The sequence below is a fragment of the Frieseomelitta varia genome, unplaced genomic scaffold (assembly GCF_011392965.1).
Source record: "Frieseomelitta varia isolate USP_RPSP 00005682 unplaced genomic scaffold, Fvar_1.2 scaffold_562, whole genome shotgun sequence".
NCBI classification, from domain to species: domain Eukaryota; kingdom Metazoa; phylum Arthropoda; class Insecta; order Hymenoptera; family Apidae; genus Frieseomelitta; species Frieseomelitta varia.
In genome coordinates, this window is record NW_025110326.1 from 253,822 (window position 1) to 279,377 (window position 25,556).

General features: G+C 33.7%; 2 protein-coding genes and 1 long non-coding RNA gene across 5 annotated transcripts; 2 read left to right on the forward strand and 1 right to left on the reverse strand.

The window, feature by feature from the left end:
- Nucleotides 1-435: 435 nt before the first annotated feature.
- Nucleotides 436-5,341, forward strand: LOC122533920 (acyl-CoA Delta-9 desaturase). Of its 2 annotated transcripts, none has more exons than XM_043664079.1 (6): nt 436-560; nt 869-1,011; nt 1,157-1,287; nt 1,415-1,620; nt 1,799-1,981; nt 2,466-5,341. In XM_043664079.1, exons 1-6 carry the CDS (start codon nt 451-453, stop codon nt 2,773-2,775), a joined length of 1,083 nt encoding a protein of 360 aa, XP_043520014.1. In that variant the 5' UTR covers nt 436-450; the 3' UTR covers nt 2,776-5,341. The 2 variants fall into 2 exon arrangements, with proteins under 2 accessions (XP_043520014.1, XP_043520015.1); XM_043664080.1 differs by having other exon boundaries at nt 872-1,011.
- Nucleotides 4,432-25,329, reverse strand: LOC122533921 (acyl-CoA Delta-9 desaturase-like). Of its 2 annotated transcripts, none has more exons than XM_043664081.1 (6): nt 25,056-25,329; nt 9,268-9,488; nt 7,839-7,969; nt 7,282-7,487; nt 6,741-6,926; nt 4,432-6,606 (listed from the first exon to the last, which is right to left on the reverse strand). In XM_043664081.1, the coding sequence occupies exons 2-6, from the start codon at nt 9,473-9,475 to the stop codon at nt 6,285-6,287; spliced, it is 1,053 nt and encodes a 350-aa protein (XP_043520016.1). In that variant the 5' UTR covers nt 9,476-9,488; nt 25,056-25,329; the 3' UTR covers nt 4,432-6,284. The 2 variants fall into 2 exon arrangements, with proteins under 2 accessions (XP_043520016.1, XP_043520017.1); XM_043664082.1 differs by lacking the exon at nt 25,056-25,329 and adding an exon at nt 11,763-12,104.
- Nucleotides 6,772-7,596, forward strand: LOC122533922. The gene is made up of 2 exons (XR_006307799.1): nt 6,772-6,913; nt 6,995-7,596. It is a non-coding gene; the product is annotated as an uncharacterized LOC122533922 (long non-coding RNA).
- Nucleotides 25,330-25,556: the final 227 nt, after the last annotated feature.

A 25,556-nucleotide genomic window follows, 5' to 3' on the forward strand; every position in this document is an offset into this window, starting at 1 on the left:
TGCGAACAAAAACTTTTCACGAATCTTGAGCCAACAAGTTGTAAAACTCTCTTCTTTATTATACGTTCTTCTTCTAAGAATATGTTGTTATTATATTAACCAATCTGATGATCGTTTTTAATTATTACATTCTCCTTGGTTATTTTCTCGTAATATTCTGAAAATTTCATTTCATCAAATTATCATTATCTCTTTCCTTAAACTGTTATAAAAGCCTCCAATAAATAATGCCTTCGCTGGCATTATAATTCAGTTTCGATCATTAATAATTCCATCCGATGGAATCTAATTCACGCACAGACGCTGAATAATTCTTTTAAAAGGCATATCCAACCGTCTTAATTAATGTTAAATATCGACGAATTATCAAGAATCGTGATCGAGTCTCGAGCGCCTCGTTAAACTCGTTCCAAAATTAAAGGAAATGACGATGTGAAATCTTGAACGCTAATGAAATTCTACCAGAAGCCAAGAGGTCGATCGACGAGGCTTATTGTTAGCATTCGTTTAGGTAGTTCATTCCCAATCATCCAGAAACGCGTTTCGTGCTACAGAAAGAGGTAAATTTTGATGTAACGGGACACGTACGAATTCACTTTTCACTTTCTCATACGCAGTATATTCGCTTCTTCGAATTTTTTTTTCTTTTTTGTGAATTTTTAAATCATAAACATTCCTCAAGATCTGTCCTTAAGTTTCTCTATGTTCCGATTCGTCATCTTATTTTTTTTTCTTCCGTTTTGTTGAATTTTTGGAAATATAAAATATTTCAAACACATGTAGAGTTGTGCGTGTCGGCTGTGTTTCGCCAAGCAACGAGTGTAATCTTCAACTTTTCAACGTTTGTTGAAACTTTGTTTCGAAACAGCAGGATGGTGGACGAGACGAAACCAGCGAAGAAACGGGAAATGAAATGGGCGGCTATTTTATGGTACATTTACATACACGTTCTTGGAGTGTACGCTATCTGGTTTTTGTTCACCTCTGCTAAATGGTTGACCGTGATCTACAGTAAGAATATATTTTATTATCCTTCAGTTTCACGCAATGAAATTTGTGACAACCGGAACTTTATTCTTTTAATTCTTTTCACAACGACAACTAAAAATTCCAGCGTATTTTATTTTTCATATTGGTTACTCCATCGATTTTCCAGCGTTGTTTATAACGATTCTTGGTTGCCTCGGAGTGACAGCAGGAGCTCATAGATTGTGGGCACACAGAACGTACGAAGCCACAGGATTTCTCAGGCTTTCCCTCATGCTGTGTCACACCCTGGCAGGAGTTGTAAGTATATCAAAATCGCAGTATTGGCTGAGAAAAATAATCACGTGTGTTTCCTGAGTCTTTGAAAAAATTTATGACTTGACTTTCCGTCGCGTCCTGTTTCTAGTAAATTATATAACACTTACAGGGCTCAATATACGATTGGGTATTATATCACAGACTTCATCATAAATATTACGGGACCGATAAGGACCCCTACAATCACAAGAAAGGATTTTTTTACAGTCATTACGTAGGTAATGCATTGTCACCGAGTATAGACTATGACGAGATGAAACGTGAGATCGACACACGTGATTTGGATCAAGATGGCTACGTCTGGTTGCAAAAGAAGTATAATCTTTTATTTTATCAAAAATTACCTCCCTGTTCGTCGAAATTTCTCTCCTCTAGAAATCTTTTTCTACTTTTCTCTAAATATTTCTTCGAAACGCCGCTCGATATCTTATCCTCTTTCCAAATTTTTCACGTACCTTGACGTGAGTCCTGTTGTTTTCCTTTACGTTCATAGATTCTACTGGCCGTTGTTCTTAATATTTGGACTGATACTGTCACTGAACGTCCCGTTGGAATACTGGGACGAGTCGATGACCGAGACAATACTGATCACAGGAGTGCTACGATTCGCCATTACGGTGAACGTGTCCTGGCTGGTGAACAGCGCGCGTTTGGTCTGGAGCATGGAAGGGAAAAAGTTAATACAAATTTCAGATACCTTCAACTTATTGTACAAACTGTTCTTCAAAATGCCAAAGAGCCACGGCACCGTCATGATTAATTATGACGGAATTAACGTCGAATAAAGTGTTATAACGCGTTAAAAATTAAAATTGCTACAAAGGATTCTCTAATTTGTTTAAAAATTCGTTGAATTCGTAAAATACGATGTAATTTAACGTTGCAACGTTGCGTCATTCAGCTGCAATAAAATCAATCAGTTGTTTCGTATTCATCTCCACTGTTCGACAAAGCCATCAATCGACGAGAGAAAAAAATTCTTTTTCTACCATTTCGAAAACAGTATTCAACGACGAATGATCTAACAAATTGGCAAGCTTTTGTATCAAAGTTAAAAAGACGTTTGTCGCTAATTGAGACAAGACAAAACTTATATCATAAATTTTCGCACGGCCCTATCGTCGAAATCGAAAGCTCACTTGATTTACTCACGATTTCAGAATGCCACCATACAGCATCAGCATGTTCTTTCTGACCAAGTCATTTTGGCCGGTGTATCATTACATAATCCCGTGGGACTGGAAATGCGGTGAATTCGGCTCGTACGCGTCCGGTTTCACCACGTTTTTCATCAAAGTGTGGCACGACCTCGGTTTCATTGATTTGCCGCAAACAACCGACACCGAAGATATCAGAACTATGCTCCACGATGTGAGCAAGAAGAAAATGACGTTTGCGAATGGTCTCGATAAACTGAAAGAAAAGTCTATATACAAAGCGAAGGAAGTGAAGCTGATGGTTAAACATTGAGTTTGGAAATACGAGTCTGTCGGACTTGTTCAAACTTCGAATGATCGATTTCATTTTTCCTTCGCAACACGCGATCACGCGCTTTCGTCGTCGTTCTTCGTCAATGTCATGTATCGATAAATAATTACTCTCATCAATGAACGTGAAACCTCCGTTGTACACTGACTAATAATAATTTTTATAACAATGAAAGATTTGTTCAAATGAAACCGCATGAACCTTCATAAACTGAAATCTCGTTCAACTGTTCCAATTATTTGCTATTTTGTTTATTTTAGAAATTAGACTCAGTTTCATATATCATTTGCTAATACTAGATGTAAGGGATTAAAACGGAAAACAAAATATAAAGAATAATGTAAGGCACTGAGGTCTATTTCTAGGCCGAAAGGCTGAAATAAAGATTCATTCATTCGTTCATATATTATTTGCTATCAGTAGACCGATTTCGTGTCAAAAGAATAATGTGAAACAATGACAACAGTCTTAGATCACCAAATTACGATTTAACAAAATTAGCAATGTAAATGAGATTACAATGAATTCGGTGTCTGAAATTTAGTCGCGCGAAGGGAGACAAGGGAAAAGATGAGAAACGAAACGATCATACGCTCGTCAAAAAAATGAGAAACTAAACGATGCACGCTTCACCTTGTCGAAATGATACTTCCACTTGCATTAGTACTTGAAAGAAAGAAACGTTAAGAAAAAGTAAAAAAGAGAACAGAGTTAACGGCATGCTACGAATTGGAATTGGAAATCAATCGCTTCTTCCTGGTCTGGTAACAAAACAACATATATTTGTCTCTTAAAATCTGATAACATCACACATATTTATTCAACGTTAAGTTTAAATCTTATGGAGGTAATTTTGGATAGTTCTTTGCTCAGTGTGGTACGTCTGCACATATTTGTACGTCTCAGGAAAGAGTTTAACGTATTCGTAGTTAGCGAGTTACCTCTTTGCGCACATAGAAACTAAAACACAGACACGTAGAAACAACGAGGACAATCTCATGGAAAATATTACCATTTGAAATATCGAACGATGCTGGTGAAGCATCACACTTCTTGCCTTCTTTCATACTCAATTGCTCACCCTTTTCTGAGTTGGCAATTAAGTTTGCACATGTATATGTAGATACACCCTCGTTTCATCATCGTAACGTAAAACCACACAGCTACCATACAGCTTTTACTCGCAAGTGCACTTTTGGAAAACCAGAGGGATGAAGGGAATGAAGAAGTAAACACGGAAACGAAGGTTTTGTTCAGAGACACGTGGATACAGTGAGGACAAATTTTCATACATGTAGCGAATGTTCTACAGAAGTATGAGAGATCGACGAGATTGAGAAAGAATTTCGTTTTGCCCAAAGCACATTCTTGACAAAAGGATTCGCCGAAAAGTTTGATGAACGTAAGAAAATGTTTCTGCTGCCTATTGTTGCTTCTTTTCTTCATAATTTAATAATAAATCCGAATTTTAAGGACAATAAAGAGAATCCTTGTCTGGGAATTTATTAGCTAACTCCTTGATCTTCTAAAGTGGAGAAAGATAACATTATCGGGGATGGAACGTTTTGTAGAAAGCGACGAATAATCACGAGTGCCCACAATGGCGAAACCGTGATAGGGAACTGATAGTCAGTCACATTAAGCGTAGAATTTTTTTTTTTTTTTTTACAATATCTTTTTGCAGTTTGTTTGGAAATAATCGTACAAATATATACGTGTAAATAGCTACACACGACATGCTCGTTTTAACGAAAAGTCACGCAAATCCTTATATCGACCGACTTCTTTTTACAATTAAATTATATAATATACCTGTTATATTTTTTGCTACAACAATGAATATCATCGAGTTACAGATATTATTTTGTATTCTTCGTGCACTTTCTTGACAGAAAATAAATCAGCAATTTGAATGCTTCTCTTTAAATGTTTCTTACAAGTCTTCCTCACAAAGTCTTCTTAGTCTTTAACCTTACAAAACGTGAAATAACACTTCCTAACTTCGAGGTTCATTTGTTAAATTTCTTACACATTTGTTACTGTGATTCCTCCCCCCCCCCTCTCTCTCTCTCTCACTCTCCCCCTCTTTCTCTTTCTCTCTTTCCCATTCTTTATATTTAACTCGATTAAAACAATGCATTACAATACTACATATCACAAAGTATAATACCAATTTCCAAAAAAACGAGAAAAATACTACTCTTTCTACAATACGCATAAAGAAAAATCGCAAAATACATGGAAGAAGAAAAAAGATTTACAGAAAGATCAACTGAAGTTACATGTTTCATGCTCTTTTGCTTTCTAAAGATAGATTCGATTCAAAACGAATGTAAAATCAGAGGAAATGAAAACAAAGCATTCCAATAATTCATAGTTTTTTAATTTCGAAAGCTTGTTATATTGTGACTACATGCTCGAACGAAAATAGAAAGGAAGAAAGGAAAGAGAAAATGGAAACGAGTGTGTTTTATAATAATAAGGTAAATATAATATTTGAAAGCGTTAAGGAAGAATTACAGAAGGAAAACGCAGAAGAAGAAATATGCGTAAAAAAAAAAACCAATTATAGAATGCTAGAAATGATTAAAATAATCAAGAACAAATGTAACCAAAAAATTTTCCTCGTAAAGTCCTCACAAGTTTCACAAGTTTCAAGATGGTTTTATAAAATTGCATGATCACTACACAATATGCATGTAACTTACGTTAGATTCTTAATCAGATCTTTCTCATGCTTCACAATATCGATATGTTGATTATTCGATCTATTGGAAATAAAAAATAAAAAATAAAAAAAAAAAGAATTTTTTCAAAAACAGAACTAACTCACTGATTCATAGAAAGAGTAATAGAAACAATTCGAAATTAAGAAATTAATTGAAAATCTATAGATTCTATCGAATAGTTTACTCAGTTAGTACGCATTAATATTCTTTGGAGCTTGAAATTTCCGAAGATATCACGTAAATCTATTCGTTCGGATTTAGAATATTATTAAAGTGTTTAACTGAAATAACAATTTTTACCCAGGACCACTAAATCCATAATCTTTTGTATAATATCGGTCTTATTATAATCCGCACGATAGTTTACATCAACGTCAATTGAAAATTCCTATTTTGTAGAAATCAACATTCAAAATATGTTAATTACCATTCTAAGCTAAGCTTGAAAATAACATAAGACTAAAATAAAATATCCATTGCATGTCAACGCGAATTCTTCGTTCCGCGAGAACAAATCTTTTTGCGGCAAACCTTGCAAAAAAAAACTGTTCCTTCATTGTGAACTGACTTCAATAAAAGTTGGATACTGACAATCGAATAACCAAAAGTATCATATCCCAAAATGTTTCGATTGATTATGAACAACTTCTGTATTACCCCTTTTATAACGAACTGTATAATAAATTAAACTTCTCGTTCGTCAGCTTCTCTTAGAGAAAGGGAACGATCAGTCTTACGCAATAACTGTGCCCTTTAATATTCTTATTCTTTCTTCAACACCATTGTTACATCTAAATCTTGTTTCGTCTGATCTTTATCACCCCAACCCCACAGGTTTACGCTGTTATGGCTTCCGTCACCAGTTCTCTGCACTCGTTTGTGTACTACATCCTTGGGTACTATCTTCAGATCGTACGCGAGACCGAGTTTTGCACAGAGGTCAATGAAAGCCGTTGTAATATTGAATCTGTAGTTGCCCAACTCTGCCGTTTTGTAGTCCCATGGGAACACGTGATGATAGTTGTGCCAACCTTCACCGAACGCCGTCAGAGCCACCATTTTATTTTCTGCAGGATTGATATATCTGAAGAAATCAATTAATTGTTCAATCAGCTATTTACCGATTGTTCCTTTTTCTTTTTCTTTCTTTGTGTCTTTGTATCTTTTATGTAAGCCTATTATGTAAATTGAGCCAAAACCATGGACAATAACACTAACCTATCGTATGGTTTGTTTCCAAACAAGTGAGCCGCAGAGTTGACCAACCAAGTCATATTCAGCGTAAAGACGTAACGCAAAATAGTGGGAACGAAGTAAGCGTTCACCCAAGTCTCGTTCCAATAGTAGACAGGAATGACAGTCGGTAGAATAAAACAAAATAGAGGCATCAGGTACATGTAATATCTGCAAAACACAATATGAGACACATTAAAAAACTCATTTGTAATATTCTTATCTTTTTTTATTTACAGCAGACCTTCATTTATGTAAACTAGCCGAGAGAAGCAACAAGCAAAAATTAACATAATTCAAATTAATATTCAACAAATGTAGTTCTATCCTTTGTATTTATTTATTACTTTTGTTTATATTCATATCGCCTGTATAAAATACATATATTTCGATCTAAGATCATTTCTTTTTAATTAAAAAACATCTATTGATTTTCGATTGATCTAGAAAAATCTGGTTATTTAATATACAACTTTTTCTCTCCGCTTTATTGAATCGCGAAAGGGAATCGATGAAGAACACTCACTTTTTCTGGAACATCAATATAGGATTGTTTCTCAGGTCACTGAGATCGAGTCCTTTTCCTTTCTTAGCGATGTCTGGGTGTTTCCTGCACAACAACCAGCCCACGTGCGCGAAGAAAAATCCATTCTTTGCATTATGGGGATCCGCGTCCGTCTCGCTATATTTGTGGTGAAGTCTGTGATCTCTGGCCCAATCGATAGCCGCATCCTATAACGATAAATAAAAAAAGATGTATTAAGAAAGGAAGAAGGAAAAAATATACAAAACGAAAACGAGATCGCTTATAAATGGACCAAGAGTTGAACAACGCTAATTTTTATGATTTCAATTGAAAAAAAGCGGAGAAAATTAAAAACACTTGCTGTTCTGCAAGTGCACTTAAAATCATTCATATCTACCAGAATTGTTCTCGTTAGAAATGAAGTCATAATTTCAAATTTCATAATTTTATCCATCAGACGGAAGGCGATTCGTATTTGGAAAATATTTCTCTCCAGTTTGATCATGTAGCAAAATTATACAATTTGCCGTTTACTAATTACTTAATTGACTACTTACTTGGAACGCTATGGTGTTGAATATTGTCAGTAATACCTGGAGTGGCCATTTCGCTTTGTATGATCTGTGTGACCATAATCTGTGAGCACCAGCTGTAACTCCCAAACCAGAGACTAGGTACAAAAATAGTGCTGTAAAACAAGAACAAACGGTAACAAATTATTAATCAATCGTATTACCGAATCTTCATTTACGTAATTTTCGACAGATCACACCTGCTACGATCTCCGAATTTTCGATACCCCGTTAATACGTGAAACGAGAAAAGGTTCAAAACGTTTCCGATAGAAATGCGAATTCTTTTATATACAGCGATGAAATTTTATTTAATTCGTTAACTTCTCTGCGAAATATTAAACAAAATGTCAAGAAGATGAGCAAAAGGCAAATTAGATCCATAAGACGTAGACACTAAGGATTAGCTAAGAAGTAGAAAATAAGAAAGATGCAGACCCATTGTAAACCGGAAGCCATCCTAAGCCGCCTAGGCAATATATATATATATATAAAAATAATAATAAATAAATATTAAACGAAATGTCGATTGCGACTTTGCAATTTATTGATCATTGTATTTAATCTCAATTATATCACGACCAAAGTAATTGTTGGACAGTAATGTGGAAAGAATTTTTTTCGAAATTTTCCATCGTCAAATGTACAAATATAGATCAAAATTCAACATTTCGTTAATACTTGGCTGATACTCTCCCCTCTTCTGTCGCTTTCTTTCAGATAATTAACGCTGACTAAGTAATTCGTACTACGTGAAGCACGTACAGCTCCATAAATCACATTCGATTATTTTATCACGTAGACCGTCTAGCTTAATGCTATCATAAATGAAACAGTAAATAAAACAGTATTATCTGATTGGATTCATATAATTAAAATCTCGCAGATAATTAAAAAGAATTTTTTTAAAAACGGAGTTGAAAATTCATATAATTAAAATCTCACAGATAATTAAAAAGAATTTCTTTAAAAAGTTGAAAATTAATTAACGCTAGAATTATTCAGATTTGTGGTAAAACGAACAATTGGTGATGCATTTCGACTTTTCGGTTTTTCATAAAATACATAAATAAAAGCTGTATAATCTTTCTTACTCTCGGCACTTTGATTACTTAATCTATCTAATCGAGTTTTACAAGTGCTCTGTGGCCTTTCGTTGTGTCAAGTTGCGTCACACGAATTACACATATAGTTATTACGTTCTCCCTCTAAATTTCACGTGAGCCCCACGCTTCAAGCGTGCGCAGAGTTTGAACTATGGAATGAATTTGGATAATAATAGGAAAATTACTCGTGAGATAAACGGTTCGGTCACTGACTCGTGACAGATTAAAAAAGACTGCCGCTGCTGGTTCGACGAAACCTTGACAATGCGACCTTCATAAACGGGAAATAATTCCAGGCATTTACTCACCGAAGAGTGTCGTAACGATTTTTGCCGATGTTAAGACAAGATACAATCCATAAACTGCGCCTAGATGAAGATACAAGAAAATAATCACATTCTGCCAGACAATTTGTTTCTTGATCTTCTTCTTAGGCTCGCTCAGACCTGGGATCTCCTCCAAAGTCTCTCCTTCGAAAAGTACGCCTGTCGGGCTATTCGTTATATTTGGCGCCATTTCTCTCTTGTTTCTGGGCAGATAAAAAACACATCGTTAGATCGAGGAAAACACGTCACAGTGAATATAAAGTAGGTAGGAATTTTTACACTGGAAAAACTATTAAACGCTGACACGATAATACTCGTGAAAAATGAATGCTTAGCGCAGAATTTAAGTATACTATTATCTAAACATTTACGCGTTAAAATGTATATTTACAATATTCGTACTAGAAAAAAATTCTTTTAAACACAGCCTGATTTCTGAGAACAATATTTTATTCGCAGATTACTGGAAGTGTATCAAGATTAAAATTGCAGAGCATTAAAAGAAATATATTGATAGGAGTATAGACATGAATAAGTGTACAGTTATGATAATAAAAAACATATTTCTATCGTAACTTTTTTAACGTAAAACACAGCAGATATACTGATTTTTGAGCTGAAAATTTATGCAATGCATGATAGTGAAAATTCATTATTGCTTTTGATAGAATTCGAAATTTTTGAAAGGCAAGCGTATTCTTTTTCGTGAAAGTAAGTTGAAGAATCGTTTCGTCAATTTTGCTATTAATATTATTGATAATAAAGATATTTATTTATTATATAATGTTCTAATTCTTCTTACGTATTTCCACACTGGTAATCAAAGATTAATGCAATCTCTAATTTTTATAATTAACGAATTAATAAATTCTGCATGAATAACATTTTATCACTTTGTTTTTGCATTCATACCTATTACGTTGAGTAAACGTATAGTAATAGGTATGAGTGAACGATGTTTCAGAAAACAAACGAATGCCAGCCTAGTTAAAAACGATCGATAATTGCTACCCTGATTATGAAACTCCAAAATGGAGATCTCCAAAAGACTGAGAAATAAAGTCAAACTTTCAACACTGTCGCGCAGAATAACAACGATATGCAAACAAAATGTAAACTTTGTAATTTCCAACTACTTTCCTCGTCAATTTTAATTAATCAGAATTTGCAAAATATAAATCAATTCACGATGTTTCTTTTCACGAATTGCCCAAGTAGATGCCAAGGATTGAACGCATTCCATGAATTAACTTTACGACATTTCTTAAAAGAAAAAAAAAAAAAAAAAAGAGGTCAAACAAATTAATGGTGTTTGTTGAAACTGAAGATCTTTTAACTGAAAAACAAATGAACGAGACGAAATAAGAGAAAGGAAATGTGATGACGGTGAAGAACATCCTCATTGAACATCCTCGAGAATTTTTTATATAGTATAAGCGTTGTGTTCGAATAAAAAATTCTGGAAACAAGGTCATTATGTTTGAACGATGACCAAGGATGTCTACAGTCTGTAAATTGACGTGCAAGAGAACAATTTTATGGAAATAAATATTACAAGACGAAAGCTTTCAAATGATAAAAACTTGTTTGTGAACAATATTTCTTACATTCCTACGATTTTCCACAACCAATATATTTCGTGTAGAAACTCATGCAATTCTTCTAAAAATTCTTTAAATTTCTGATTTTATATTATATTATATTACACACAAAATTCAGTGAATTGATAATTTTATGTACCGAGGCAACAAAATAGTTTTGTTTCAACACTTGAGAAAGAATCTTTGAAAAATGTATAATATTTATGTTGGTATAATGTTCACCATACAAATGTTGTGTTACTGTAATCGAGTGGATTAAAATCAAATTTACTTTTTATTGAAATCTTATAATTCGCAAATAACATATAATCATATCGCGAGAAAAAACACTGAAATAGGAAACATACGACAAACATTGTGAAAAAAAGAACTCGCACGTGGATTCAACGTAGATATATTTTTGGCAAAATTAAAATTAAGAAATGCCTGTAATTCATGCAATGTGGATGATTACGACGAGTTTTTCTTAAAATTGCTTTCAATTAATCCTCTTTCTACGAAATCCATGTCACGTATATATTTTATTTCAATCAAATACAGAAATTGTTTGCTATATTTTTACAAAAAAAAGCGTGTCGCAAACAACATCAAGGAAAACACAAAAAGAGAGAAAGAAAACTAAAGGAAGAAAAGAAAAAGGACCAAGCCTCTCTCCGTAGAAAAAAAAAAAAAAAAAAAAAAAAAAAAAACAACAGCACCCGTTCATCAGTTCATAAATGTGTCACCTACATTTTCGTATCACGCAAATGAAGTTTCGTGCAAACGTCGCGCAAACGTTTCCTCGTTACGAAACCGAGCAACCCTTCGTCCTATGAAAACAGGACATCCCAACGAAATCGATAACACAAGCCGCGAAAACCAGCGTCGCCGACCAACCTTATAAGTTCAATCCACCACCATCTGCGACTCTCATCGTTCACAATTTACCGCCATCAACTAATTAGTAATTTCAAACTGCCACGTCTTTCTTCACTCAACAACGCCTCTGTTTCGACATCGTGTTTTCCCGACGTTCCAACGTTTCGTAGTCGTGCTTCAACTTCGATTAAGATTTCGATCGTCACTTTCACTGTTATCAAGGCTGCATCTCACAGTCGTCGACCCGTGTGTCGTCTATATATTCAGGGACAACAGTTTGCCAGAGAGTTGCTGTTCACGAACACCTGTAACACCCTCTGCCAGCGAGTTCAGCGGAAGAGGTGGTTGGTCGCTGATCGAGTCAATGGAAAAATATGGTAGCAGGATAGAAAAGGAAAAAAAGATTATCTCGCGGTGGCTGGAACGAGGTCGTCTATCGACTGGGTCGCGAGAAGGGCGCCCTCCTTGGGACGCAGGCTCGTTCGTCCCGAGTCCCAACACCACCCCTTTCACTCCTCCATTGAAGACGCGGAACTTTCCTGAAGAGTTTGTTGATCCGTTGGCTCGGTTCGCAGAATCGACTAGAACGTACGTTGTATCTTGACATTAACTTTCCTTTGGTTTGAGTGCAGATGAAAGTGCAGAAGAAAAACTAAAGTTGCTTTGCGAGGGGAGAGAGAGAGGGGGGAGGGGGGGGAACAGATGGGGGTTATGAAGGTTATGAAGGAGAGTGGAAATGTTGAATGACAACGTTTAAGGAGGAAGTATGAGAGTAAAGATAATGACAGGGTTAAGATAGAGAATGAAATGATTGAAATGATGTTTAGGCAGTAGCGAAGGAGATTGCTTTGAAAGGGAAATTGCTTGAATAGAGGGCAGAGATATAGTGGAGAATGGAGTGTCACGAAATGAGATTGAAGAAGATGGAGATTATAATGTTGATTCATACCTTCTATGAAGGAAAAGCTGTTTGATGAAATGTAGGAAAATATAGTAATGAATAAAGTAAGGTATATATACTAGAACGAAAAATACTAACTTTTAAGTTAAATACTGTAACTTTTATCAACAAAATCAAAGCGCCACAAAAATTATAGTACATTCCTCTCGTGCAAAGTAAAATTAATTTCATATTACTGTTATACTGTGTGTACTGATCATTCCTGAATTACACAATTGACATGAACAACGCATGCGATGATTAGATTGCAGACATTTTTCATTTCTATAAATTCGACAATAAAATTTTATTACTCAATATCATTTCGGATCACATGCTTAAGTAATGACCAGTAATTAGATATAATTAAAAGTTATCGTGGTCAAGCGTATCACGCTCGTTATCTTGTCTGAAGTTGTAAGGTCAGAAAATGATTAAGTTGTCACTGTCGATAACCTTTTTTTATCATAAATTAATCGGAGGAAATTACATAATGCAAAATACAGATATATGAAATTCATCCATCTCCCGGACGAAAAATATGAAAGAAATTTGTAATTTACTATAATTCACCAGATTAACTTAAATACGTACGTGAACGCAAAAGCATATTATTAAATGCAGCATCAAACAATATGTGAAGTAAATCATACTATTAATTGATTGATGTTGTGATCAATTAAGTTTCTATTAAGTTATGATTATGCATATTATGTAAATATAAATTTTTAATTTCATATTGGCAATTTGTATATACCAATATACAAGCTCCAGGTCATAAAAAATAAGACAAAATAAATTAACATTTCATTTTATTAATTTATGCAGAATAATAGAATGAATAATAGGGTGATCAATCCAAAAACAAATATACCAATCAATATCATTAGTGACATTGAAGTATCCGTTTATTATACCTTGATAAAACGTGAATGTATTGTAAGGGTCATAGTAATTTCCTAACAATATTAAGATAAGAGGAGATCACGTGCTATACAAATATATATCGCGTGATTACATAAAACCAATCGCATTTACGTAATTCATCGAATAAAACCTTTTTTACATGCAGTATAACCTCGTTTACCTTTATTTATATAGCCGTGACTCGAAAAATGAAAATCTAATTCGTTTCGTAATTCATATGTGATTGATTCACGAATATTCTTTACTACGCTAACGCTGACGAAATAATAGGAAATGACAACGAAATCAACGATTAATTTGAAAAACAACAGAAAACTCGACTGAGAATGCAATCAAATATAATCACAGACTATGTAAAAATAGGTACACATTTCATTTTACGAATGCAGCGAATTACAACGTTCGATGGAAATCACTATTAATACAATTTTCAAATTTTTTTATAAATTTTGAATCACTGAGTCTCTAAATACAATTCAAATTTTTTTTTAATGAATTTTTGCACAATGATTCAGCTTTGATGACTGAAATTAATAACATTCAGTTTTACGAATTACTACTACAATATCAATCATAAAGGAATATGAAAAAAATAAGAAATTTAACGAGCATTTAATATGTGATATGTATAAAAAAATTTTTATATCTAAATTTTTCTTTACATATTACTAAAAGAAAATAGTTGGTATTAGACTGATCTACACGTAATAGTACATATAAATAGGTACTTTGTCATATTGATGATAATAATAGCAACACGCATGATTTTATCTAGATAAAAAGCATCATTTTTTTTGGCAAAATGTGCATGCTTTGCAAGAAATAATGTGTACAAAATCTGTCAAACATTTTATCAATTAAAGATGATTTATGAACAGAAAACAATAAACATACATATATATCAAAGAATTTGAACTTGGCAGCAAATTGGCATTTTACAGATCACGCCACTCACTATCACTTCTCATGATCATGATCACTCTCGATATTGACTCTTCTACATTTTATAGTATTACAAATGTCACACTTTACAGTTATTTTATTAAAATTCGTAAATTTGGTAATTATTTTATAAATCGGCTATTGTGAATTTTTTGTTATCTTGTGACCCTGTCAAAACCTTTTAAGTATCTAATTTTTCAAATCCTATATCATAGCTCACAAAGAGTCATTAAAGAATCTTGTCTTTTTGTCGATTTGCAACGGACAATTTAAAATTAATATAGACGCGAAACTCGTAAGTACGTGAACTGATAATCTAATTTGATACAACAGCTCACGCATGTCTTGACGAAAATTGCGCAAAATTAATACTTAGATATATCAAAGCTATCGGTGATTTTTTTTTTCTCTCAAATCTGTTGTTCTCTCAAGATCTGTTATAGAATTGAAATTTATTCGTAGCAAATACGAATGATAAATCTGATCTAAATACGAAATAGAGACATACATAAATGTTGAGGGGAGAAAAAATAAATTATTTATGTCGAAAGTATAATGATTCAAATTATAAAATTGCGTAAATGTAATATTAGAAGAATAAAGATTGAATAGCGATAACATTTATTACTATGTTATAAATAAATATATAAAAAAAAGATAGGGCTATTACGAAATAATAACTGGTAGTGACATAATGTCAAATATATTGAAAAGCCTTTGAAAATAGATATAAATAGGCACATAATAATTTCCAATAAATTTATAGGAAATTATATGGGCGCTTGAAATTTTTATTGTTGCCAAAGCTGCTCAGCCAATAGCCAAAACCAAATTTATTCAAATAGCATGTTAAAAAATTCGACGCTTTCGCAACTTGTTTAGCAAGTTATTTCTGGGAACTGTCCACACAGATATATTTCCATCTGTTGTAATTTAAATCAACTTATAATTATGATAAAACGATATTTTCACACGTTGATTTGAAAAACGACGGGACGAAATAAAAATCAAATTTATATACAAAAGGAATTCGATATTCAACATTTCTTACAACAGACGACATGCATATATATATAAATCTGATGCAACAGTTCTTCGTTCAACCATCAATGACGCGTACTTGGGAGTTGTACAAAGAATCTCTCAATGTCGATCAACAGTGCAATAAAGATATAAAAAAAACAATTGAAAATGGAAAAAAAAAAAAAAAAAAAAAATTGGATAATCTTATGATTCCACAGATTTTTTTTTTAAATAAACAGGCAAGATTTGCAAAAGTACAAAAGTGAGTAGCACAAGCTATAATATAAGCGCCACCAAATACAAGCGCAAAACCGTTTCGATAATGGTGAGTTGGTGTTTGATAGAGGGACACTTAAAATCAGACACGTTGCAACGTCCCTCGAACTATGGCTCAGCCGAGATGGTCTGAGCCAATCGCGTTGCGTACTGCTGCTCTCGCCACTTCAACCAGCGAATGGTACCCGACTGGTTGGCATAGCACACGAGAATAGTATCGACGTGTCCCCGCGTCGTTACGTACCTCGTGGAACTCACAACGGCCACGTGTCTATGTGATTGGCAGTATACGTGTGAGATAGCTCCCGAGAGCGCCATGTGCTTATGGGAACGAGAGAGGAAACGCGAATTTACCGAGCGAAGAAAGACGGATCGAAGAAAGAGAAATGGACCCACCGATCCTCTCGCAGGAAGCGAGGCTCGATTTATACCGGAAGACTGGTTTTTCGAGCGGCGAATGCACACGTAACATGCTCTGAATCGCACAGACTACGTGATCAATCAACACTTACATGTAACAACCTTGGAGATGAAACTGGAAACGACGCACTTTAAAATGTATATGAGGAATTCTACGGAAATGATGATTAGAGGAAATAAATGACCGAAGGCAATGTAGCTTGACAGAAACAATGTAACAATACGTTGAAATTAAATAGAGTCGTTTCGTAATTGAAAACGGTTCCTTTTGCATAATAAATCAGTCACTTACTAATTACATATCTTCGATTAACGTTTTGAAAGCATGAATGGAATGTAATTAGAGTATCAAAAAGTGTACATAGTGTCAAGGATATCAACTTCCAGAGAAATTGAAAAAAGTAATGAATGAAAGTAATGATTGGAAGAATCGTAGATGTAGAAATGTATCGTTGTTCTCACCGATTATACGGATTATGCATGCGTTTCTTCGCAGGTATAGAAAATTCATTAGCATATGATGACTATTGCAGTTTTATTCGAGATGTTGTTCTCCGTTTCAATTTTGTCTCGGTGAATAACTTCGTCTCGGACTCGTTGTTTTCTCAGCTCTGTCTAAGCTATCTTTTACGACGTAAAATATAGTAATTAAGTATATTTATCTTTATTTGTATTACCAACTGGACTCTTGTTTCTTTTAATATTTTGACAATACGAAAGAAAGAAATTTGAAACTTTTACGAGAAGCTATTTCTCTCGAGAGTGGAAAATTTTATTTATAACTGAATTTATATTCACGTGATTGAATAAGTTAACAAAATTATCGTAATAAATTCCCTGTATGCTCATTGATTCTGACGGGTGTTCAACTTAATGATAAAATTCAATTTATATGGTAACTTTTTAGAGTCATGTTTCTAAAGATTTTCATCTACTATTCACATATTGTCTTAACACATACATTGCTGATTAGGTTTTCATTATTACGTTTGGTTAACATTGAACAATGTTAATCTCGACTTGTTATATATTTTAATTCTATTGTTTACTTTTATTTTTGAAAAACACGTTTTGAAAAATTAATAAAAGGAAATCTAATGTAAATTTTTTACAACACATTCAAATATATATCTAAGCACTTTTAATTTGATAAAATATTTAATGATTAGCAGAAGTTTTTTCGCCATAATTTTTCACCTGTTTTTTTGTTTTTTATTAAGAATAATATTATATTCCTAATCTTCGAAATTATAATTTCAATAATAAACTTTCGCATTACTATTTAATGTCGTAAGTTAAACGACGATTTGCATTATATACTATCATACATTGAAATTACTGCTGATGTAATAAAAACACGTGTTGTAATGAGATTTATTATATGTTGTTTTAACGTTCGACATAGCTCCAACATGGATTCAAATACAAACCGAATTTTATAGATTAGATATATAATTTAATTCCAGGAAAAAGTTATCAAGACCAGATAATTCTCTTCTAAGATCTTAAATTTAAATATTTTCCAAATTTCATTTTTCATATCTTTGTAAGTACTTAACATAAAGCATTTAACAAATGCTTCAGGAAGTGAATTTAGCATTGCATAAATTAGCCAAATATACTTGAATGTTCAACATTCACAATATATTTTATATATATATGTACATAAACGTCGTTACAAATATTGAACGAATGTTATTCAATTGCGCAAGAGTAACGAGAAATGGATATCATTAACAATATTTGTATATGAGCATGTACATGCGTATCGAATGTTTATACATATCAAATGTTTGACCATTACGCAGTCAAATTTATTACATTTGCACTCTGTCGAACTTGAATTTGTATGTACATAGTTGATCGAAAAGTAATGTATCTTTTTTGTTTAATCTAAATTCACTTCCTGCGTGTCGCTGAATATCGAGGACCTTCGCGACAGTGGGCACATTTTTTTAACCTTCGCGCCTCATAATCAACTGCTTTTAGAATTTTTGAATTCCGAAAGAGAAAAGACTCGAGACCGTCTCGACTTTTCTGAATAAATTCCCGCGGCAGCAGACGCACATACGTAACGAGAAAAACACACATGATGTCGTGCGGTGCATATACTACGTAAAGCGATGTAATAGGTACTACGTATGTGCTACGTAGGCAACGTCACAGGGGCGAATCAAGATGACTGCGAGATGCCGCACGTGAGAGAGGCTTTGTTCGCTTCCTATATCCGCGTGTTATATCAGCAGCTCTCAGTCACTGACCAGACGATATTAGTTCGAAAAGTGAAATGCGGGCATTACGTGGACAAATCCCCTTACGTCGTGACCCCTCGTGTGAAAAAGCACTTTAACAAAAACGAGTCCCCCTCGGAGTCGCACAGAATCTCCAAGTCCAATCACGCAGTTAAATGACCACGAGTCGTCAATGATATCCCCATTATGCAGGTATACTTTGTACACCAACGATATACTTTAAATAGACTTAGCTGCGATCTATGATAATCAATGGATGAATTATTGGAAAGAAAAAAAGTACGAGAACAAAAAATATAGTTATTTTAACGACAGACTGTTGCGAATTCATTTCGGTTTTTGTTAGACTAACAATAAATAGAATTCAGAAGATAGACAGTAGTGCTCGATATTAGCGAGGTATGAAAAGCAACATCGCAATAAAATGATTCAAATTCAAATAAAATCAGGAATTTTAATCGGATAATAACTGTATATATTTGTATCCAAAATAAAACAGACGAGTCTGATTTGTTGTGACATTCTGTGAGACATTTAAGAACGCGTTCTCAATTCGTCAGATATACTTTCTTCTTTTCATTTCAGAGTAATACACTATGTCATTACCGGCACATATAGTTGTAGATTGACTCTTTAAAATGCCCGCGTGACGAAAATGTATTTGTTCGGCCTTGCCGAACACAATGGAGGATCACGATTTTCCAATTTCTAATTTCTCGAAGGCAGGGATCTCCCGCGACCATGTTTCATGTCTTTCGTTACTTTGTATCTTTTATTGTAGTCATACCGGACTACCAATTCCAAGGCTCGGTAAGTTTCTTCATTGCAATAGTCCCCATCATAAACAAACTCGAAAAAGAGAATAATAAATGCGAAAAATAAATTCATCGAGCCGAGAACAAAACTTTCATATTCACTATTTTCTCCACGGCAGGAATTTCCCTTGACCGTACTTCATGTTTTTTCCTCACTTTTATTTCATTGTTGTAGTGATGCCCGACTCTCAATTCTAAGGCTCGGTAAATGTCTTTGTCGCAACTTTTTTACGACATCCAAGACATATTGCGAGGGATACATCCTGGGTCCATTAGAAAGTGCATATACTACTTTCTGGGACCGACTTCGTTCATATTTGGAAGCAACTAGCATACCTCTCTAATCCCGTAACCATAGAATCCACAGCTATATAAGACCAACGCTCAAGGAAAATAGACAGTTAATGTTTTTTGGCAATCACGCAGTGCGCACAGAAGTTCCGGAAGCAACCCATCGACGTACGACAGTTCACGGCTCGATTATCAAACTCACTCAAATCTTGTCATTTTACGAATTCAAGCTCCCTCTTACGACAATCTATATTCCTCAATCCAATCCCAAAACATTCATTAACGTTGAAAGACAGCAAGCCACCGATCTGCTCAACGCTCCTTATACGTCGAGGTAGTCAACAATGTTAATTCATCTCATTTGTATGCTAGTTTATCAGTATCTTAGTTCGTCATGTGACCAGAAATTTAATTTTCTTGGAACTAATCTGTCTCAGCAGAATTTCGGGTTCAAAGATCACGCATCTAATCAATTCCTAATCGATTTAAAAAAAGAAAGGAAGAAACTGGTAATTTAATATGACTATGTGGTGGTGATGAATATATGAATATATGATATAATGAAATCTTACGTGGAACGTCCACGTATACTTTGTATATTAAATTCGCATTCAAAGTATTTCTTGCTTCAACATGACGCAAAAATTATTAATGCGATCATTAACCAAGTCATGAATAAATGTTGAGTTAACACACAGAGTATATGTATCGTTAGCACAAACGATACGTCGATTTCAAATTGAACGAATCAAATTAAATTTGAGGGAAATTCCAAGGAGTAAACAAGTCGATAGAAATTACTCAAGTGTGCTTATGACGTTCGTGATTCATGCTGCTTTGGTACTTTTGTGTCGCATAATGAACTGCTTCCGAATCGTAACGAAAGAGGAACTGAGCGCCGATAACGCGCCGAGACGCGAGACACGAAAATTCGCAAAAGGAATCAATTTTTTTAAATTGGAGGAAACTCGAAGACCTGAATTTAGTAATTTTAAAATAAATCTAATTTTATGAACTGCATAATTGGCACGAACGTGGCTGTGAATCATTGAAACGCATTGATAGCAACAACAGCATTTAATAAATATTTTGAACAAATGAATCTTTCTTTCTCAATTTGTAACATGTAGAACTGAAAAAGTACCGACCTATCAATAATTACGTACGTAATTGTTACGCGGTTGTTTAACGATGAATGATCATATACTCAATGAATTTCGTGTGTTACGTAATAACACTAGGGCCACTGAAAGGCAGAAATGAATTGCACGAATCCAGTCTTCTTTTAAATAAATTTCAATTTCAATTAAAAAAGAAACGACCAGCAATTAATGTTTAAGCTTGACTTCATGTTCAGGAAGTAATCGTTAATGCAACAATTTACAACGATATACTTTTGTTATACAGCCACTGACTGAGATTTAATCATTAAACAAACAACTCTCGTCATACAATTTTTCTTACGCACACCCGGAATAAAGTAAAATTCAGCACATGGAATTCAAACTACGTAATTCTATTATCGATCGGAATAACTATCGGGAGAACATCACGAAAATTACACGAAGAACTGTGATGTCATATATATTTATTTGAATGTACGTGTTAGACCTTTTTTTTTTTTGAAAGAAAAGATCACTATCATCTACATAATATAATCCGAGGATACACGTTTTAACGGAATCACGTGTACGATGCGATTATATTATGTGATCACAATGTGGTTATATTTTCATTTATTTTATGCGATTTTCTTACGAGTCATTCATAATTATTTATCGATAATCAATTCCATAGATGATATACATTTTTCCACATTGCAACGCGAACAGAAATTCTGTTCATTTCAAAAATTATATAACGTACCGTTATACCATAAAAAGCTATTTATTTTTATTTTTTATTTTCCAGAACAATTTTTATTATCTAAAGAACGTAAAATATTTGAAAACACTTACTGTTTATTACTACTTATTTTCCAAAACAATTTCCAAAGAACTTATAAGGTATTTGAAATAATGTAGAGTAAAATTGTGTAGTTGATAATAAAATTGCCAAAATTATATAGTGGGTAAGTTGAAATTATTAAAACGAAATAGGTACATATTGAGCAAGGTTGAATGAGTTATTGAGGTCGTTGAAGCCCATGGAGATAGTCTTAATTATTAACCATGATATACGTTCATATCCTGATCTAACAAACGATAATAAGCGTTTCTATATACACTTGAAAAATTTCAGCCATTGAATTTTTAAAATAATAGAACAATTATTATTTACTGTTATTTATATACTGTTCTTTTATTATCATTAATTCACTTTGCACTTTTTGCCCTACAAGCGTAGAATTTATTGAAACGGAAATTAATTTTGATATACGATATTTACAAACATAAATGCGTAACATCCACTTTGAAAACATCAACCGAAAAGAGCAGATGCTTTTGAAGTAATAAAATAAAGGGCAACTGCAATTTAGTTATGGAATTTTTCATGTAAAAATCTATGACCAATAAAAGTTTGTTTAATTTTTGCACGATGAGGTGTGCAAACCACATATTGCGAGCCACTATTTGACGCGCAAAAGAATTTCTACCATAGGGAGCGTAGTATGGAGGAGGAGATGGATCGAACCGGTGCTACTAATCGACCCTAATCGAATCGACGTTTCCGGTGGCCGATTACATCCTCGTGTCCGATTGCGGATAAGGATTAGATCGCGAACGACGCGTCGCGAATGCATTAATCTCAATTACTGTCAACGATCGTAAAATGAGTTTTTATCAGAAAATGAAAAATTCTTATGTATACCAAAAAAAAAAAAAAGAAAAAATAGGAAGATGTGCCTTGTTTCATGTTAAATATTTCAAAAGAAAACCCGTCTCTGGTAGAATTTCCAAAAGATTAGAAAAACATAATAAGAGATAACATTTAACTCGTTAAGACCCACGTCTGCATTTAACTGAATTTCAAATCTTCATTTGAACAGAAAATGTATTTTATGTATTTAATTTTTTTTCAATGAAACGTAAAAATAGAAATTTCTTCTGAAAAACAGACTCGTATATAATTTTACAATGAGGCAATGAAACAAAAAATGAGAAAGGAGTTTTAGCAGACTTTCTTAGAGTTGAACGTACTTCTGAGATGTCTTTTTAGTTCGAATCTGAGTATTATATCATTAATTTCAGTTAGTTTCTCTCGGCTAATGAATTCATAAAAAGAGATAGTTGGCTGTAAGAACGAGTGAGCTGAAAGAAAGTGAATTGTCTCCAAACAGCTTAATAAATAATGGACAAATGCTGCTATCCTTTTTCTGATTCAGTGAATACGTTCGTTAAAGAACCGAACAGAAATTTGCACTTTGAACGGCCTTCAACATGTTTCGATTAAATAACAGACGGTACATCTTACGTAGAAAAAGTATATGAAAAATATTTAATAAATTGTGAATATTCTGGAGTTGATGAAGAAATCTTGTCATTAAGCGAAACTGTCATTAAGTGGTGTAAATGTACATTTCATCATTTCTACATCGTATGGAGTCATTAGTGTTACACACGTATGTTCACCAAGCTATACAATAAATTTGAAATTTTAACAAACTGCTGTTAATCTTTTACACTTATGTCTGTTTATACTAACTGCAATATTTGCTTATACAATAGTCTCGTAATATTTGTCTGTTTATACTCGCGCTATATTTGCTTATACAATAGTCTCGTAAATAAATATCTATACACCTACCGAGAAAATTATGTTATCTTTCCTTCAGAAAGTGAATCGTTGTAGCGGTAAAATAAACAATATCATGCCACATTCAGATGTTACGTAAAACGAGCATTAATAACAAATAAAAGCAAAAATAGTTCAAATTTCGAAGTAAAAACATAATAAGTAATAATAAAAAAAATAATGAGCAAAAAAGAGGGAAGTTGGAGTTATATCTAGATAAGATCATGACAAGAATGTAGAAGGTATATCCATATTTATGCTACTTTCCAGGCTGGTTATCATTATCGTTATCACTTCGCATTTCTTATGTTTAAAGCTATCTAGTACACGCATATTGAGCCAAATTGGGTCTAACATACCTAAATTAGGTCTACAAATTTTCGCTTTGTAGATGTATCTGCGTGTTGTAAAATGAAAAAGTTTTGGACTGAATTTACGTCGACTCATGTATATCCATGTGATTACACTTATACTAGATTTATAATCGAAGAGGAACTGGCTAATTCACAAGAAGAATATTATCAGATTATTCTTAATTGACGTAATAAGTAATATACTTAAAACAAAAAAATTGCACGGTCATTGTATGAAAATTATGCCTCTAGCGATGGAGCGATTTTATTGATCAGTTGCATTATTTTATATCATTGCCATACATAAAAAAAAAAGATATTAATCATACTTATTAACAACGCGAGTTGAATGAACGGACTTGCATTACAACTGCAATTGTTGATTTTTTATAGGTTATACCTTCAACACGTGATTGGCTCGTCTGACCCGACTCAAACGATATTCATAACGCGAATTAACCGATTTAAATTAGGCTTTCATCTCCAATTGAATGTTCATAGAAAAAGAAAAGTTGAATAGCGCTTGTTATTTTTTTAACGAAGATATTTCTTTTTTCTAAAGTTCTCCAGTGCGCGTGAGATGAGAGAAAGAGAGAGAGAGAGAAAACCCGGCAGTCAGGACGCGGTGAAATTAAAATTAACGGTATATTATTTAACGCGACTTCAGCTCGACCGTTAATATCGAGAACGATCAAAATAACCGTAAGTATCCATAAAAATAATTAACAGTATTCTAGAAGTCTGAGTGACTTTTTGCAAAATACGGACAATTTCATTTTTCTTTAAGTGCTATACTTCAGTTTTGAGATTAACTCTTTTAGATAACGAAAAAATACGAGATCTAACCACGCGACGCTGTAATGACCGGTAATTGAAATTGGGAAATACACGAAAGGAATCACAGCAATTTCTTTTATCTATATTCACTAATGGGAAAAAGAGATTTTTCCAATTAACTTCGACTCAGAGTTGGGCATTATTCGAATACCATTTCGAATAAATTCTTCGAATAAAATTTTATTCGAAATCGTTATTCGTAAAATTTTTCCTCGAATAAAATCGTTATACGTAAATAACGAATAATTCTTTCTCGAATAAAATCGTTATTCGTTATTTACGAATAAATTTGACAGTATTTTATTCGTTATTCGTTATTCATTCGAATAAAATATGCCCAACTCTGTTTCGACTGTCAATCAGTATTTTTTCTCTTCCTCTCTCCCTCTCTCATACTTTATAAAAATTTCGAAATTCTTACTTTTGGCAAATATAAAATTACTGGTAGATTCTTAACGACGAACACGATCGCAATAGAAATAGACGGAGGGAGAACATACCTGTTGGCTTTATTTCTACCTTGATGCCTGTTTGCCGGTTAACCTCTTTTACTTGATCAAGTTGACAAACGGTTGACTCGCCTTATGTCGCCGATTTCCCGCTACCGGTACGTGCACAATGTATAGCCAGACACTGCTTGTAATTACTGCTGTTACACGAGACTCCTGTTATAATCGTTGAAATTGATCCCCCGAGGTATACTACTATCGCTCACGATTAGACTCGTGATTGACAACAAAGCAAGACTGAAACACCGGGACCATGAGGCAAGACCTAAATAGGATTGCCAACAAACACACAAGCAAACGTAAGTACACTGAACGTTAGGTGGAAGAACTAGTGGCGCCATGATGCGGCGTTCCTTTGCGTTCATCCTGTGACTACCGGCAGATGCCTACGTGATTCTTCTATCGAAGAGAGAGAGAGAGAGAGAGAGAAAGAAAAAACACTACTCTTATGTAATTTATTAATGTAATATTCCTCTGGGTGTCGACAAGGAC